At 32.2% G+C, this 18,874-nt stretch overlaps 1 protein-coding gene across 2 annotated transcripts in view; it reads right to left on the bottom strand.

Moving 5' to 3' along the window:
• LOC134715475 (ubiquitin thioesterase Zranb1-like) overlaps window positions 1-18,310 on the bottom strand; it is a 29,574-nt gene extending 11,264 nt beyond the window's left edge. Inside the window, exons 1-7 of one of the 2 annotated variants that reach the window (XM_063577668.1) lie at window positions 18,212-18,310; window positions 5,893-7,058; window positions 5,213-5,284; window positions 4,142-4,337; window positions 3,290-3,408; window positions 826-951; window positions 173-402 (exon numbers count right to left, since the gene is read on the bottom strand). In XM_063577668.1, the coding sequence (XP_063433738.1) occupies window positions 173-402; window positions 826-951; window positions 3,290-3,408; window positions 4,142-4,337; window positions 5,213-5,284; window positions 5,893-7,015 (1,866 nt within the window). In that variant the 5' untranslated portion in view covers window positions 7,016-7,058; window positions 18,212-18,310. Of the gene's footprint in view, window positions 1-172; window positions 403-825; window positions 952-3,289; window positions 3,409-4,141; window positions 4,338-5,212; window positions 5,285-5,892; window positions 7,059-18,198 lie in introns of both variants that reach the window. The other variant, XM_063577669.1, reaches the window with a different exon arrangement.
• Between the last annotated feature and the right edge of the window lie 564 nt (window positions 18,311-18,874).

Genomic DNA, 18,874 nt, shown 5'->3' with positions numbered 1-18,874 from the left:
TATTCAACCAATTATCATTATGGTCTTTGACATTGTACATGAATACAAAATAAGTTTTAACTCTGTTATAAATATAACATACAACAGTCAACCAACACCTTGTAAATCTTCATAACCATAAGGTAACAGAAGGAAAATTGCATCCATTGACTCTAGAATTTTATTAACTCACCTCGGACTGTTTGAGAAAAGGAACAGGTAATAATTTCCCTTCATAATCTACAACCGGTAAGTAGGCAACAGATTCATCATCATTGTTATCAACATTAGCACCAGCACCAATCAAATCCTCTTTTACCATTTCCATGGTTACCAATGATGAAAAATGGCCTCTAGTATAAGCCAAAGCTATTGGAGATTTCCAACAAAAACTTTTCTCCCACAGTAATGGCAAATAAATTCCTAAAAATGTAAACAAATGTAGTGAAAAGAAAAGTAATACAGATAATGACAAAAAGGGTAATAATGGGTCTGCACAGAAATCTTTAAAGCCAAAAATAGAAAATACATATTGAAAAAATGTCAGGAAAAGTGTGTTCCTTTACTGATACTAAAATGTGATTGATAGATTGTTGGTTGCTTTACATCCATGGCCAGTGGTCTTGAATCAGCAATGCTTTTATTCCAAAGGATAAAGGAGCATCTTTTAATTCAATGCTTAAAATAAATGCCATCCATAAGACAAATTCTACATATTTCATTCCACAGCCCTCCATGAAGGTTCAGTCAATGAGGCATGTTGAAGATAATAATGTATCTCAGATCCTTAAGAAATTACATCTTTTTACTTTAAAAATTCATTACTGGTACATAACTGGTACATACCCTGAAAACGAGCAAATCCCAGAGTTTCTCCTCTAAAACTTTTAACATACTTAATACCATACACAATTATTGGACGTCTTAGGATATGGGATAAACAGAAAATGTGGGTCTGTTCTAAAGCTGCACCTATAAAAAACCAGATGCTCCGCAGGGCGTAGCTTTATACGACCGCAGAGGTTGAACCCTGAACAGTTGGGGCAAGTATGGACACAACATTCAAGCTGGATTCCGCTCTAAATTTGGATTGTGATTAAATAGTTGACACAGCATAGGTTTCTGACACAGAATGAATGTATTCAAATGAACTTAAAATTTTTGTTTTCTCTTAGAGCAATTCACTATGCTGTTGAATATTAATCCTCTCAAAAAAATGTTTGAAGAAATTTTCTTTTTATTTATGAAATTTCAAATGAGAAAAATTGAACCCAATTTTTTAATCACATCCCCCTTTCCCTTATTCCAAAACTAATTTCAATTAAAATATTCTAATGGAGTTTGCAACAATTACTACTCATTTAAATGCATCATAAAATATTAAGATGTAAAAAAACTGCTTGTTATCACTGAATGGTAAAGATTATTTAAATTTATCAGTTGGTAGTAAAAAGTGAATATACATTGTATATTGTATATAACAAAGATTTAAGTTGATTCTGGACAAAGAAAGATAACTCCAATTAAAAAAATTCTTGCAGATATTTCTTGCTTACTATACTGGACAAAGAAAGATAACTCTTAATTAAAAGAAAATTTGCTATTTCACAATATTGTGAAATTAGATATTTCTTGCCATTGCACAATACTGTGTAATTGAAAAGACTTGCTATTGCACAATACTTAATATGATAATTTTAGATCCTGATTTGGACCAACTTGAAAACTGGGCCCATAATCAAAAATCTAAGTACATGTTTAGATTCAGCATATCAAAGAGGCCCAAGAATTTAATTTTTGTTAAAATCAAACTTAGTTTAATTTTGGACCCTTTGCACTTTAATTTAGACCAATTTTAAAAAGGGACCAAAAATTAAGAATCTACATACACAGTTAGATTTGGCATATCAAAGAACCCTAATTATTCAATTTTTGATGAAATCAAACAATGTTTAATTTTGGACCTCGATTTGGGCCAACTTGAAAACTGGGCCAATAATCAAAAATCTAAGTACATTTTTAGATTCAGCATATCAAAGAACCCAAAAGTTTCAATTTTTGTTAAAATCAAACTAAGTTTAATTTTGGACCCTTTGGACCTTAATGTAGACCAATTTGAAAACGGGACCAAAAATTAAGAATCTACATACACAGTTAGATTCGGCATATTAAAGAACCCCAATTATTCAATTTTGATGAAATCAAACAAAATTTAATTTTGGACCCTTTGGGCCCCTTTTTCCTTAACTGTTGGGACCAAAACTCCCAAAATCAATACCAACCTTCCTTTAATAGTCATAAACCTTGTGTTTAAATTTCATAGATTTCTATTTACTTATACTAACGCTATGGTGCGAAAACCAAGAAAAATGCTTATTTGGGTCCCTTTTTGGCCCCTAATTCCTAAACTGTTGGGACCAAAACTCCCAAAATCAATACCAACCTTCCTTTTGTGGTCATAAACATTGTGTTTAAATTTCATTGATTTCTATTTACTTTAACTAAAGTTATTGTGCGAAAACCAAGAATAATGCTTATTTGGGCCCTTTTTTGGCCCCTAATTCCTAAACTGTTGAAACCAAAACTCCCAAAATCAATCCCAACCTTTCTTTTGTGGTCATAAACCTTGTGTCAAAATTTCATAGATTTCTATTAACTTAAACTAAAGTTATAGTGCGAAAACCAAGAAAATGCTTATTTGGGCCCTTTTTGGCCCCTAATTCCTAAAATGTTGGGACCAAAACTCCCAAAATCAATACCAGCCTTCTTTTTATGGTCATAAACCTTGTGTTAAAATTTCATAGATTTCTATTCACTTTTACTAAAGTTAGAGTGCGAAAACTAAAAGTATTCGGACGACGACGACGACGACGACGACGCCAACGTGATAGCAATATACGACGAATAAAAACCAATAATACAATTAAATCTTTGCAAATGACATTAAAACTTTATCAAGAGATACAAATTTATGAACTGCAAGCAACAATTACATTTGTTTTGTATAAGTCCCTTTTTTTATGTTATGGTTTCTTCTAACTGTGAGTTTGAATCCTGCACTGGGCAGGTGCACTTGACTCCAATCTTAATTGACTAGAATTGTCAGTTTCCTACTGAAGATCAGTGGTTCTCTCCGGGAACTGGGCTTCCTCCACCAATAAAAACTGGCCACCACAAAATAGCACAAAAGTGTTGATAGTGGCATTAAACACTAATCAATCAATCACCTAATTGGTATTTTTTCTGTTCTCTCACTTACAGTACAATAATTATTTTCATGCAGTTCTTTGATAGTCAAATTGAAATATACCTGGTTGGCTAGCAATACTAAGTAGTAACGCCCAATCATTCTGCCACTGTGCTTCATCCAGACTAAACTGTAACATTTCTGCCTGATATGATTCATACTCCTTCCATCGTGGGTAGAACCTAAAAATCAATGTGAAAATATTAGAAGTTTAATTAACTTTATACATACCAGTATATATATTCTGTTTTCCAGGGAAAAAAACTTTTGGACTTATAAGCCAGAAAATCAGTCTTTCATTAAAAAAACAACTTTAAGATTTAAATATCAATGCTGACAGTATATGGGTAGTCAAAATCGATCTAAAAAAAAACCTTGACGTCTTATCATACGGTTTTGATTGCATTTTAAGAAATCTTTACCCAAAAACACCTAATTTAACAAACAACAATTATTGTGTTGCATAGCAGTTTTAACTGATCTTTTCTACCCTATTGAAATTTTGGAAAATTGAAAATATAGATTCCTACACTGCAACAAGTGTTACAATATTTCTCCACTCCAGACAGTTAAATTTTATTATTCAAATTAAAGCTCAAGGCTTGTCGTTCTTTTTAAATAGGTAAAATTTTACTGTTGAGAGTGGAGAAATATCCTAATAATTATAGTGGTGGAATCTGTTTCCCCTTATGATTTTTATCCTTCCTTTTCAAACATTTGCAGAAATTTGTGTTCTTTATATGCGACATCATTATGCATGGTCATGACCACCTTTAATGAAATTTGACGTCATAATTAACTTCAAACCTATCATTAGCCAAAAACGGATATTTCACAAGTGTGAACTGCTTTTTCAGAATTGTTTGGGAAATGTGAAAGTAGTGAAAAAATAGAGAATAAAATGTTTAAACTTGCATCATAGCAGCATCACTAAGACTTTCTGATAAAGCATTCCTGAGTGTATTATCTGTGTCAAATATCCCCCATGTGGCTTGGAGAACTGAGTCTAACAGACAATCACCAGCAGTTCTATTCCAAAGGGCGTATAACCTACTGCCGAGCCTTTCTGTTAATTCTTTACTCCAGTTTATCACTAAATCTTCTTCCAATTCTAAAGATTCAAGCAAATCACAGATAAACCTTAGTTAACTCTCTATAATAACTGTCATGCCTTACAATGTACAATCATTAAAATTTTCAGGTACAATTATGACACTTACTCAAAATTCAACCAATCAAAATGTTGGATTTGGAATTTGGAGCACTAATTTTGTACAGTGAGTACTGTCAGTAGGGTTTTATGACCCTATGACCTGGTAGTAAGTAGCTCCGGTTACAGTGCAGGCGATTTGGTGTCAAGATATCTCAGTAGCATGGGTTTCAAATCCCGGAGAGGGAAGAACCAAAAATTTGCGAAAGCAAATTTACAGATCTTACATTGTTGGGTTGATGTTTAGACCAGTTGTATATACATAATGTACACAGCCATGTATCACCATTACTGCTGGTGATCCGATGGATATATCTGTTGTAGAGTAGTCACTGGCTCAGACATACTTATATATATATATAGGAATTTCTTTAGATCTTAGTATGAAAGGGGAAAAAAATGAAATGATCTCCAATTATATTCTGTGGAATATCTTTTTTTCACTAATTCAAATCATTTGGACTGATTTTTCTTATTTATTGCAGCTGCACGATGTATGACAATAATTACATGTTTGATGTATGACAATAATTACATGTTTGATGTATGACAATAATTACATGTTTGATGTATGACAATAATTACATGTTTGATGTATGACAATAATTACATGTTTGATGTATGACAATAATTACATGCATGTTCGGCTGAAAAAACTGCAGAAGATTTTTATAGTTTATAATTTCTACTTGAAATATCATCTTTATATTTACATTGTATATTTCTTAAAAAGGAAACTATTTTTTTTGCCTGCCAATTATCAACTTAAAAGTTACCTTTTTGAACATCATTATCCAAGACTTCATCAAACAACTGAGTTTGCACAGGGCTGGGTAAGTTGTTAATGCCTGCAAAGTAAAACACAGTACAAACATGAAAAATTGCTTCACTAAGCAGCCTGATACGACCACAGAGGTTGAACCCTGAACTGTTGGGGCAAATTTGGACACAATATTCAAGCTTGATACTGTCTTAATTTGGATTGTGATCAATTTTGGCAAAATATAGGTTTCTGACACACAAAAAATGTGGTCAAAGATCTTACAAATTTATTGTGCAACTGAAGGTTTCTTCTTTCTTCTTGAAACTTTTCAAAAAATTTTAATTTGAAAATTCTGAAAAAAATTTATGAAACCCTTAAAAAAAATTGAGCTTCACCTTCAACAACTCCCACACAGGCATTCAACCAACTTCTTGAATCCCTCCTTGGAGCAATTACTCCCAAACTCCCAAATTCCTTAATTCCTAATCTGTTGGCCTCATATTACTCTGAAAATGAATCCAACCTTTCTACTTGTGGTATAAAACATTGTGGTACAATTTCAGAGCAATTGAAATACTTATACACAAGTTATTATCTTGAAAGTATAAAAATGCGATGCAGACGACTACATCATACCAATATACGATTCCAACAATTTTTTTGCCGTCGTATAATAATATGTAATAAACTTACCAGTGGGTAAAGAAAATGTAACACTTTCTGACATGATCTGACAAGGGAATTCCCCTTTTCTCTGTCTGAGTGATGCTGATATCAAACGCCGGATATCTGCTGCTAAATCTGGACTTATGTTTGATGGCAGTCTTTTTTTACAATTTGTAGCTGACTCTGTACTGGTTAATAACACAGCTAACATATCTTCTCTTTTGAATCTTATACCTAAATGTACTAATGTATATCCAGGTTGGAAGGCGCTAGGCCGATTCAGGATAGCGGCTTCATCCTGGCTTAATTGTCTATAAGTGTCCCCACCAGAGGCAATATACGCTTCCACAGCTTGAGCTTCACCTTCAACAACTCCCACACAGGCATTCAACCATAACCAATCTTTCTCTCGCATTCGCTTTTTAATTTGTTTGAGTTTACGCTCCATTGATTTGTCTTCTTGGTTATTTACAGCAGTGGCCAAACTGGTATCAGATAAACTGGTTTGAACACCTGAAGCACAACCCGAGCCAGTAGGTGATCCAGAAGTTGGACTGTTTTCACAAGACAGTATAGTATTTGTAATTTCTGGAGAAGTTCTTCCTTTACTTGTTCCACAAATACAACACTTGAAACTCCTTGGCCAGTTCTCATAAGTACAACTTTTACATATCCATTTTACTCTTGCATAAGTTTTTTGCCTATTAATATCATTGTTAGATGTTTTATTAGCTGCCTTTGGCGATGACGGTATATCTCGATGGGGAGGTGTCTTTCTCTGTGTTATAGCCTCCCCTGATAAGGGACCAGATGGGACCTTTTCATGAGTAGGAGAGGCACTAGGAGGGGAAGACTTCTTGTTTTTCGGGGTATAGCACTGAACACATCTTACAGCTTTTGGCCAATTCAAATATGTACATGTACGACAGTTCCACTTATTCAGTTTTGAAGAGCAAATAACTTCACTATTTTCTCTATTGTTTCCTGATTTGACAGCCATTTTATAAATGTCCTGCTCTTCATTGTGAAGGTCGGTAATAATAAGTGGTGATCCTCGTGAAGCATGGCAGAGAGTACATTTTATAGCAGCTTCAAAGTTCTGATACGTACAGTATTCACAGGACCACTTTTTCCTTGCTGCATCTGCCATGATGAACTGGTACCTTTCTGATACCAGTCAGGCTGAAGCTGCCCTGAAAATATACATATATATATATATATAATTTTATTTTATAGTGCAACCTGATATAACAAATTAAATACATTTATACAAAGTTGTTTTAGAATGTTTAGCAACTTTACAAATCAAAGTGATGGATATCACTCATGGAAAGATTAGAAAAGTAGTTTGAATTATTTCATATTAAGGTATGGTGGGGAAAAATTAACAAATATAAAGCACTATTGCTGAAAATTGCATTAACAGCAAGTCTTAAGAAGGAAACTTGCTTTTCCAGTATGAGGATAAAATGAGCTCAAATTAAATAATATGGGTCTCTTAGTTTGCATAATTTTATTTAAACTGCAGTTTATATCTTATCGAAATTATGTTGCCGGTTTTGAACATGCTTAAAAAAACCAAAAACAAAATCAAAAATCAATAATTCTTCTAGTAAATGTTACCAACTATCCTTGTGAGACATAAATCTATACCTAAAAACCTTTAAAGTGTCAACAAAAATAATCCAAATAACTTTATAATGATTGGTAGGAAATAAACTAATAAACAATGGTTTGTTATAATTAAAAGTTTTTAAATTTTAAAACTGTTTCAAGCCAATTCCTGATAAAACAAAAAGTGAACATATCTAAATTGTTGATTAATTACAGATGGTTTTTGGAAATTAATCAAGTCAATTATAGGCCTTACTTGAATACCTTTTATATATTCATATTTATATTCATATTTCCTTTATTTAAGATCTTGTTAATCCATTAATCATTTATCTTTCAGATATAATTTACAGAACCATTTTATGTAATGTAGATCAAAAGTAATTGGCAATAAATAAATCTATCATCCTTATAAATATCTAACATCTAATATACACATTTGTGTATTTAATTATGAGGTCAGATACTTGTGTATTAAGAATTAGATGTATACTGAGTGGTATATAGTTATCAAAGGTACCAGGATTATAATTTAGTGCCAGACGCGTACAGGTATGTAAGACTGAGGTTGATAGGTAATGTGGTCAATCTGATTGGCAGTTTAGGAGGTGGGGCATTGTAATTAAAGGTCCACCTTGTCTCTGAGGGCATAGGACATTTGAGCGAAAAAGAAAAAAGCACATAGGGTCATTTGAGCGCCGACTTCATAGGACATTTGAGCGCCGGGATATTAACCTTACCTGAGTTTTCAGACAGGACATTTGAGCGAAATTTTCCCTGATAATTTTACACGAATTAAGATTTTTTTTTAAAAGTAAGAAAAAAAAGTAAGATTTAGTTATAAATATTTTTTATTTTATTTCACACCCGAGTAATTCGACTCGTAAAACGTACTAACAATGGGCCCGAATCATTTCATGCCCATTATAACGAGCAGTTCTATCACAGTCATCCATCAATTTATACTTTCCTTGACACTATTATCAAATTGCAATCTGTGACTTACATAAAAATTCGGAGTTTGAACATTGATGCACCGCAGAGCCGAACAGAAAAGGAGAAGGAACAGAATCTCCGGGATTTGCATTCGAAATACTGCCAGCAGGAAATTACGAGGGATTTTTATGTCAGAAGCCTGGGATATAAGTTCCAAGCCCGAACAGACTTGTAAATAATGCCGTTGCCGAGTTTTATGTTTTATGACAGTGCTTTGTTTTTAGTGCTTTGTTTTTTACAATTAAAATATGTTTTAATCTTTTTGTTGGTAAACTCCTCATTTAATGAACTATATTCGTAAGAAAATGTGGTATGATTGCCAATAAGACAATTCTCTATCCAAGACTTGTTTTCGCTCAAATGTCCTACGCTTATTCTTATTTTCGCTCAAATGTCCTAAAATTTAGGCGCTCAAATGTCCTATACTTTGGCGCTCAAACGTCCTTTTTTTTTCGCTCAAATGTCCTGTCAATGCGCTCAAATGTCCATTGCCGGTCTCTGATTGTTTGTGATAATGGCAGTTGTCAATCATACTAGTTGAATCAATACCCACTTAACTAATCCATTTTTTTTTTTAAAAAGCCTTCACATCAACACACCTTAATGACATACATTCTTGAATGAACTGCTCCAATAATATACCTAGTTTTTCAGTTTATATGTGTATTATGTGCACATACATGAGAACCATAGGGAACTATATTTCAGTGTGAATACATTTTGTAACAGTAGCTAACCTGTCCTGTTGTTAGGGAGGCCAGTGCCTAAGTAAAGATTTAGAACAAGTTCTAATCTTTCCAAAAATGCAAATTGAAAGGAACATGCATGAATTATACTGCAAACATGTACATTTTTATATGTTAAAAATATTACGTTGCTTGTTGTAGCTAGTGTCACCTTGGGCGAGTGTACCAAAATAGGATTCAGATATACAATTAAACAAATGTTTAATTTCAATTATTCAGTTTATCCATCTAATTGTAATAATAACAATTTGTAAAACTAAAAATAAAGATTGTGATAAATTGTTTAAATATAACCCATATGATTCAATCACATATATAGTCAGCTCGTACTGGACCATACACGTATACTCATATGGTCCGACATACACCTATGGTCAGACCGTACAAGTATACGTATATGGTCCAGACCGTACGTGTACGGTCCAAATACTCATATGGTCTGGTACATATGATATATATATGTAGATATATCACAATGAAAAGCTGTGTATAAAATTTCAAATGTTATGTCAAAAATTATCAACAATTAATTAAAATCCAAAGTGTTCTTAGAATTATGCCTATATACATGTATCATTGTGTATATACAAGTAAAGATTTTTTTGTGATGTTTGTGAAGGATTAACCGATTTTGAAAATAATAGTTATACAACTTAGCCTGGAAAGAACTGAAAATTAATGGCTTTGCACTAAGCAGGAGGAACATGAATGTGTACAAAGTGATAATAAATTCTGCTTTAGAAGAGAAATTTATTGTACATGTAATTATGTTGAACTAATAAAAACATGTAAATAGTTTTTTAATTGTTTAAAATTTGTTACAGTAACATTAAAGTTGTTATTATTATATATGTAAACATTTTGGAAAGTTAAACAATGTACACAGATATCAAATACAAATTATATATTAATAACTATTATGTTATATATATTTCTTTTCTAAGCTAACAATTGTTTTGTTTTATCTTTATTCATTGTTGAAACATTTTTATTATTAAACTGTTGAAATGTTGAGAGAGAAAAATAAAAGTAACATGTGTGGAGCAATAAGAGTATGGATGGGGTCCATTATTTCTGTATTAATGTTTTTGCCCATTATTCTCTTTTCTATAAACCCCATCCACATCCTCTTCATTTGTATTAACATGATCTCAGAATAAAACAAGAATGTGTCCCAAGTACACGAATGCCCCATCCCCATTATCATTTTCTAGGTTCAGTGGACCATGAAAATGGAATAAAGTCTCTAATTTGGCATTAAAATTAGAAAGATCATATCATAGGGAACATGTTTACTAAGTTTCAAGTTGATTGGACTTCAACTTCATCAAAAACTACCTCAACCAAAAACTTTAACCTGAAGCAGGACAGACAAACGGACGAACAGAGGGACGAACAAATGGACGGACGAACAAAGGGACGCACAGACCAGTAAACATAATGCCCATAAATGGGGCATAAAAAAAGACACATCTGAAATGGCTAGTTCATGAATGAATGGCTACATTGTTTCTTCTAGTATTGGAAAATTTTCAAGGCCCAGCAGGCAGGATTTTTAGTGTGTGTATCAAATAGTGTTGCTATAGACTGTGTGTAACACAAATAGAAATAAAATCAGGTAACGTTAATAACGGAGGAAATTTAAACTACAGCTTAGATGGAGTTTGCTTTGTCCACCTGCCCACGGTGGGAGTGGGCACGGGGTGGGCAATTTTTCTAGCTTGTACTCTCTGCCCACCCATAGGAGTGGGCATGTAATTTCTTTTGTTCAATAAAAAGACTTGTAATCATACCACATCTTCTTTTTTATATGGTTGGGTTAGGGGAAACAAACAGTTTCTCTAGGGCCTAATTATAAGCAAAAACTTAATTGAAGTCAAGTGAAAGTGTTTTTTGTTTGTTGCATGGGGTACATTAAGTACTTGCATACATTTTGTACATATATGTATAATAAATTGTTAGAGAATTATGACAAAAAAGGAAAACAAACTTATTGGAAAGAGCTATTAGTTTCTGACAAAACTCAATCCCAGCCTATCCTTTGTAGTACCACTGGCGTCAACGTGATGATCCTAACTGAAAATTGGTTGATTGTAAATTAAGAGAATCAATGAAGCATGACTGTAGCGGGCCTACTCTTACACAGCCAGTCCCCATCACTTTATGAAAATCTCTGGATACGCCACTGGACTACTGTTGCCTATATTTACCATGTGTTGGCTATTTATGTAAAGAGGGAAAAGTTGAAATAGATGGCATACATGTTCATATTAGATTTTTCAAGCTACAAATTCTTACATTTATACGGTATCTGACATGTATTATTGAAGTTAGTCGAAGTAGTTGTTTTAAGCCCTTTTTTGACCCTAAATTCCAACATGTTTGGGGGAATCAACCCCTTACTCAATCCCAGCCTTCCTTTTGTGATATGGAAACTTGTGGTACAATGTCAGAGAGATCCATACACTTACACACAAGTTATTGTCTGGAAACTAGAAGAATGCTTGTTTTTGGCCCTAAATTCCTAATCTGTTGGCCCCATTATCCCTTGAAATTAATCTCAATCAATTGAAATAGTTATATACACAAGTTATCATCCTGAAACTAGAAAAACGATTGTTTTTGGTCCCTATTGGGCTCCTAATTCCTTAAATGTTGGGACCATCATCCACAAAATCAATCCTAACCTTCCCTTTGTGGTATTGAACCTTCTTAAAAAATTTCATAGAGATCCATTCGCTTAAACTAAAGTTATTGTCCAGAATCCAATGTGTCTTCGGACAACGACGCAGATGACGACGACATCATACCATTATACGATTCAAAAAAAATGTTTGCAGTCGTATAAAAAGCTTGAGCATGAAATGTTTTAGAAATCAAACATGCAATGTTAAAGTGAGGAAAATTATCTCTTCACTTTATTACGTATGAAAATTATTGAATCATTCTTCATGGCTAAAAAAACCCAGTAAATCACTGAAAGAATGATCAGGTTCTAAAACATACACTAGTTTTCCTTATTTTATTTTGAATTTTTCCAACATTTCCATGTTATTAAAGATTAATGTTAATCATGGTTATATAATAATAATATAAATCCAGCTGCCAAGTCAAATCGCATGCAATTAGCTAAGACTCACACATTGTTATGCTTATGTGACAGCTGTTTCCTTTGAAATTTGATGGGATTGCTTCCCTTAGTAAATGTGGTAGATATTTAGTCAGCTTTAAGCGGTAAAGCCAAGGATCTACTTACATGTATTTAGCTCAGTCAATCAATGCTTTGCCTTGTTACACAGTCACGGTGGAGACAAGCAATTTTGTAATGATATTCATGTGCTGAGTAATTCTTCTAACTGTGGGTTTTTATTGTTGGACCCCAATGATTCTTGAGAGGGGGAGTGTGACCAGATTGATTTCCTTAGTAAATGTGGTAGATACTTTGTCAGCCATAAACAGTTGAGCTACAGTAAGGAAGTACATATTATAGGGAGAACTCAACCTCTATGTCATCACTGCTTATCACATGGATAAAATTCTATTGAAGATGAGACCCATTTTACAGTAAATTGTCCATTATATAATGAACAGAGGAAATTATTATTTAATAAAGTTATAAAGCCAAGGCTCCGTGTTGAAGGCCGTACTTTAACCTATAATGGTTTAATTTTTAAATTGTTATTTGGATGGAGAGTTGTCTCATTGGCACTCACACCACATCTTCCTATATCTATTATCACTCTTTGTACTAATTTTAAAGAAATACCTAATGATAAGAAATATTTCTGGCTGTTCACATATGAGCATTTACCAACTCTCATGTGCCTAAGAAATTACATTATTAAAGGTTTAGAAATAAGATCCAGATGTAAACAAAATATATGAAATAATATAATATTTTATTGGTATAAGATTTATATAATACTAAATTACATTATTAAAGGTTTAGAAATAAGATCCAGATGTAAACAAAATATATGAAATAATATAATATTTTATTGGTATGAGATTTAATATAATAGTATTATATTAAATCTTATACCAATAAAATATTATATTATTTCATATATTTTGTTTACATCTGGATCTTATTTCTAAACCTTTAATAATGTAATTTTCTAGGCACATGAGAGTTGGTAAATGCTCATATGTGAACAGCCAGATAAATAGTTATATGTGAAACACATGTTGTGGTAGGCTCTGATCCTGTCCATAATGTTATAGTATGGTATTAGTTTTCTGTTTTGCTTTTTCCAATCATATTGTGTTGTAAAATGATGCCCTTTATGGGTTCTTGATTAGATTAATACAATTCTTATCTTATCTTATCTTCTTATAGCTCATTCAGTTAACATGCTGCCTTGTTACACAGAGGTCCACTTAGGTTCAAGTTCCAATGGAGACAAGCAATTATCTAATGATATTCATGCTCTCTGGTTGCAGATATATATATATAGATTTCTCTTTGATCTCTAATTTAACTTAACAATTTTGGCAAAATCTCAGGTGTTAGCTTAAAAATGAACACAAAAATAATGAAACTTATGAGATCCGCCGCTGAAAAGCCAAAAGGTGCACACTTGTAGAAATAATTTATGCATAATTCGTAATTAAATGACTGCTATGAGAGCACACATGTATTCGAATAAGGGGGGTGTTTGAGACAAATTCTTTTAATATACAGAGTGTGGCCATAAGTATTCGTCACTTGAGATTTTTCCCTATACATTGTATATTGAATATATAAAACTACATTTTTTCTAAAACATATTTTGGGGTCATTTTGGGTTTGATTTTAAGCAACTTGGTATCAAAAGAAGCAGAAATTGTCACAGGTTTATTTGTTTATTTGGTAATATTTTTTGTGTGGATCATTTTCATATTTTCACAAGATAAACACAAATATTATTTTCTGTTCAGAAATTTGCTATATATATCAACCAAATCAAATTTAAAAAAATTATTGTATGTGTTCAAATCAAGAGAAAACAAAAACACCTGAAGACAAAACTATTAACTACATGTTAATAAACAAACATATAAATCATTTTGTAAATCTTTAGACAATTCTACGTCTTCATATGCAACTATTACAGTCATAATAACGTTCGATAACTCTGCATGTTACTGGTTCAATTAGGATTATGTTAAATTTACTGTTTACCTGATGAATGATTTAAAGAATATTGAAAAATATATTTATTTCACCTCGGTTTATATCCATTCGAGGTCTTCTTTTATAAATTTATATGAAAATAATATCGCAATGAATGGCATTGATAATCTGACAACACTTAACCTGCATAGGTATTGTCGAAACTTACATCTACATAGATATTGTCAAAACTTATATCGTGATTAGGTGCCATGTTTGTTTTCTTTGATCACATTGATGTTATGACTTAATTAATAACACTTAATCTAGCTATGTCCAAGGCTATTATTATAGTGATAATAACGTGTCATACATGTATCTACTTGCAATATAAACAGTGATATCAAATTGAATTATGTGCATGGACAAAACAAGTGTCGAACATCCTCCACGTTTTAAAATTATTTGGTCCGAGCGGCATTTTTCAAAATTTTATAAAAATAACAACAGCATGTTTAAGCTTAATCAAAAGGAACCAGTATTCCGTTAGATGCTGCTTTAAGGTAAGACAATGACTGAAAACGTGAGCATCCATCAGTTATTTGATTTTCATTGAAAAATCTTACTAATTATATTTTTAACATGTCGCCCCACGCTGTCAATGTGGTCGCCATCTTGAAAAATAATATCAGATTTTCTGAAAATAGTTTATTTTCAAATCAATTTGGAAGGGACATAATAGAAAATCAAACTATTCCATATATACGATATTTCAAATATTTATGAATATAAGAATAAGCACATAGACCCACAATTATTCCATCTGTTTTGTTTGAATTGCAATTTAAGGTTAAACACGACAGAAAATCCAATATTTATCGAAGTTGTATGATTTAACAGTGTGAACTATCGAGGCAACAAGACAAATTTTCAAAAGCATTTGGAAGGGAGAAGATCAAAATTTAAACTTTTCCAAAAGGAATATTTATATTTCTAAATATATGAGAAATTACTAGATAGACGGTCTGAGAACACAATTAATTCGTAGTGCATTTCTTTTAGAACATAAATGAAAATTAAAAAAAAAAACACCTGCGCTTTCTCAATGAAACTTTTACAGTGTGTTGTACTACTTTTGGGACAAATTATTTCAAAATTATAGAAAACTTCATCGTCTCTAACTCAAAATATGGACAATTTTATCTTTAGGGCGTCTTGAAATCTTTTGACAGCTTCCGAAGTGCTATTTTATAACCCTTTTCACCTGGACCAAATCACTACTTTCCTTTAAAATTCTTGACCCAAATTTTTTACAGTGTAATTTCACCCCCCTACTGACAATTTGAACCATTAAACATGGAGAAATAAATTTGGAAGGGGTATAAAAATTAATGGCAAGTAACCCACTGTTAACACTAGGGACTATATTCGTGAACAACGAAAATCAAGGGACGACAATTGTGGTCTCGGACCTAATAGGATAGAAAGAGTTGACAAATCTTAAAAAAACTTGGTATGACCAAAGCTTAATAAATTATAACACTGCTTGCAAAGTTTCATAACAATAGGATATATATTATAGACAATATGATAAATTCTATACTCATCTTTGCGTGTTAAATTTTGACGTTAAAATTGCAAAAATTCAACTATCAACATGTTGGGCTTTAAAAATTTAAATATTGCAAAAAAACTTCCTTTTAAATGCCTCAATATATCATTTATTATGTACTAAAAGCAATAGAGTACTCTTTTGTTTTATCAGACTTAGCATAATTATTCAAAAGTCAAATTTATATCAGCCTGGACCTAAAAATTGAGGTTTTTCAATGAAAGGGGGCCTTACATGAAGATGTAATATTTTCCAGCAATCTTAAATTTGTGAAGCTTTTTGGTTATAAATAATCCTTACATATGTATTGAATGTACTTTAAATGGAAAGAAAAGTTACAAATAACATATCATATTAGTTTAAAAAGGGTCTTAAGCCAAGTAAGACTGGAAAAAAATAAGGGTCAATTTAGGCCATGCCACATATTTACATTAAAAAATGCATTTTGAGGCTATGAGAAATAAAAAATTGTGTCTTTCTTTATCATTTCTATACTCATGTGACATGACACAACAAATCTGAGCACAAAAAGGCTATTGCAATTAACTTTTCTTGCAGACAGTATGGTCTGATACAAAGATTTTTGGCTTTTTAGTGAAAAACTTGAATGCAATTTTAGTCTCAACAGGCTTATATTTAAACCACTTGCTATCCTACAGAAGAAAAGAAAGATATTATGTGATATGGAACAGGTACAATAGACATTGTAAAATGCTTTTGGTACAAATTTAGTGAGGTCTTTATTGTGGACTTCAAATTTTATGTACCAAGAACCCCACTTTTGACTTCATCCAAACAGGGCGTTAGACAAGGGTCATTTATACAACACATTTTGCACATATTGTCTGAGATAATCTTCTTTTCTGTAGTTTCTGAGTTCATAAACAAGTAAAAGAACTAGATAAAGGCATAGAAACACAAGTATTGACACATGAAAACCTGTCAGATAGAAAGTCAGGATGCCATGTATGCATCAATATTGAAAAAGCCTTAAAATGCCTATTTTGACCATAAAATGCCAAAATTGGTCATTTTTGCAGCAATTCTACAAAATAAAAGTTTAAATCCTTTAGTTTCATGTAATTTGACAAATTGACACCACCAAATCATTTAGGGAAGTTGCCAAAGTACAGATTCTATATTCATGATATTTACAGACTTCACCTCTTAGGTCCGAGAACACAATTAATTGGTAGTGCATTTCTTTTAGAACATAAATGAAAATTAAAAAAAAAAACACCTGGGCTTTCTCAATGAAACTTTTACAGTGTGTTGTACTACTTTTGGGACAAATTATATCAAAATTATAGAAAACTTCATCGTCTCTAACTCAAAATATGGACAATTTTATCTTTAGGGCGTCTTGAAATCTTTTGACAGCTTCCAAAGTGCTATTTTTCAACCCTTTTCACCTGGACCAAATCACTACTTTCCTTTAAAATTCTTGACCCAAATTTTTTTACAGTGTAATTTCACCCCCCTACTGACAATTTGAACCATTAAACATGGAGAAATAAATTTGGAAGGGGTATAAAAATTAATGGCAAGTAACCCACTGTTAACACTAGGGACTATATTCGTGAACAACGAAAATCAAGGGACGAAAATCAAGGGACGACAATTGTGGTCTCGGACCAGACCCACACTTTTAGTATCATGAACTTAAAGTAATGTATTTCATCGATTCCAGAAAGCCCCTATGCATTTCTATACATTTTACTTGGGCTTGGTACGGGTGATGCGTGATGTCACAAAAGTCACATGATGACTGCTATAGTTGGATATGTCTTTTACGGCCTTGTTGATAAAAATCCAACCATAAATGCCCTCAAAATAAAAAATTTATGAAAAAATGTCTTTTTACATGAAACATATTGTCTCGTATTGTGTTTTTGACTGTGTTACGGTTTTTTTTAAAGCAGGTGACAAATACTTTTGGCCAGGTACTGTAAGTCTGTATCTTAATTATCTTGACATCCTGGATGCAAACCTGCACATTTGAGTCCGAGGTAAACAAGAATGTGAAAAGATCTAAGTAGCAGTCGTTTGTAAGCAATGTAGACGGACCTTAAAAAATTATGCGTACAGTTACATCGAAGTCATCATCTACATACTGTATTGTTTAGGATTCGTAATACATACAACATGTACAACATGAGGATACACAAATAACACTTCATCAGTCACCCATCGTGTGATTGAGTCAGTGTACATATTGGACTGACTGCGTTTTCGCCATCAAACGCATCATTTTCTTAATTTATCATTACCGATTGCTCATACCAAAATGACTCTGAAACGTCTTATTTTTTCACATCATCTGTTTGTTTTTGAACACACATGAAAACAATAACAAAGTGCAGTGGAGGTCTACGATTGGTGAATATATATTACGAATCCTAAACAATCGAATCAGTCAATATTTTACGAAACGAAATCAAGCACCAACAGACTAAGATTAAAATACCACGTCGAAACTGGGAACAGTATATATCTATAAATATATGATATAATATATATGTTTCTGCCTTCATCAACAACAAAAAAACGTATAATGGGACCACTCAGTGCATATAATATCCGACAACTGCATATAATGTTGTCAGAAACACTGCATGAACTCTTGTTTATATTACAATAAGTTTTGCTCTTATCAAGTTAATAAATAAATGAACATGACCAAAATTTCAATAGATTTTTTAATTTGTAGGACGATTTTCCTTCTTTTTTTGTATTTTGAGTCAGAATCTGAACAGCAACAACTATTAACTTGATAAGAGCAAAACTTATTGTAATAACAAGAGTTCATGATTGAAATAAGGAAATTAAGAAGTATGATCAATTTACCACAAATTTATTCCACATCAGGGCATTTTTAACTTATTTAAAAAAACATTTATATTTATACACATTTAACTCTATAAATAAATATCTTCAAATAACTCG

This window comes from Mytilus trossulus, chromosome 4 (assembly GCF_036588685.1).
Source record: "Mytilus trossulus isolate FHL-02 chromosome 4, PNRI_Mtr1.1.1.hap1, whole genome shotgun sequence".
NCBI classification, from domain to species: domain Eukaryota; kingdom Metazoa; phylum Mollusca; class Bivalvia; order Mytilida; family Mytilidae; genus Mytilus; species Mytilus trossulus.
Note: the sequence above shows the minus strand (reverse complement) of the source record. Positions and strands in the feature narration are given on the sequence as shown.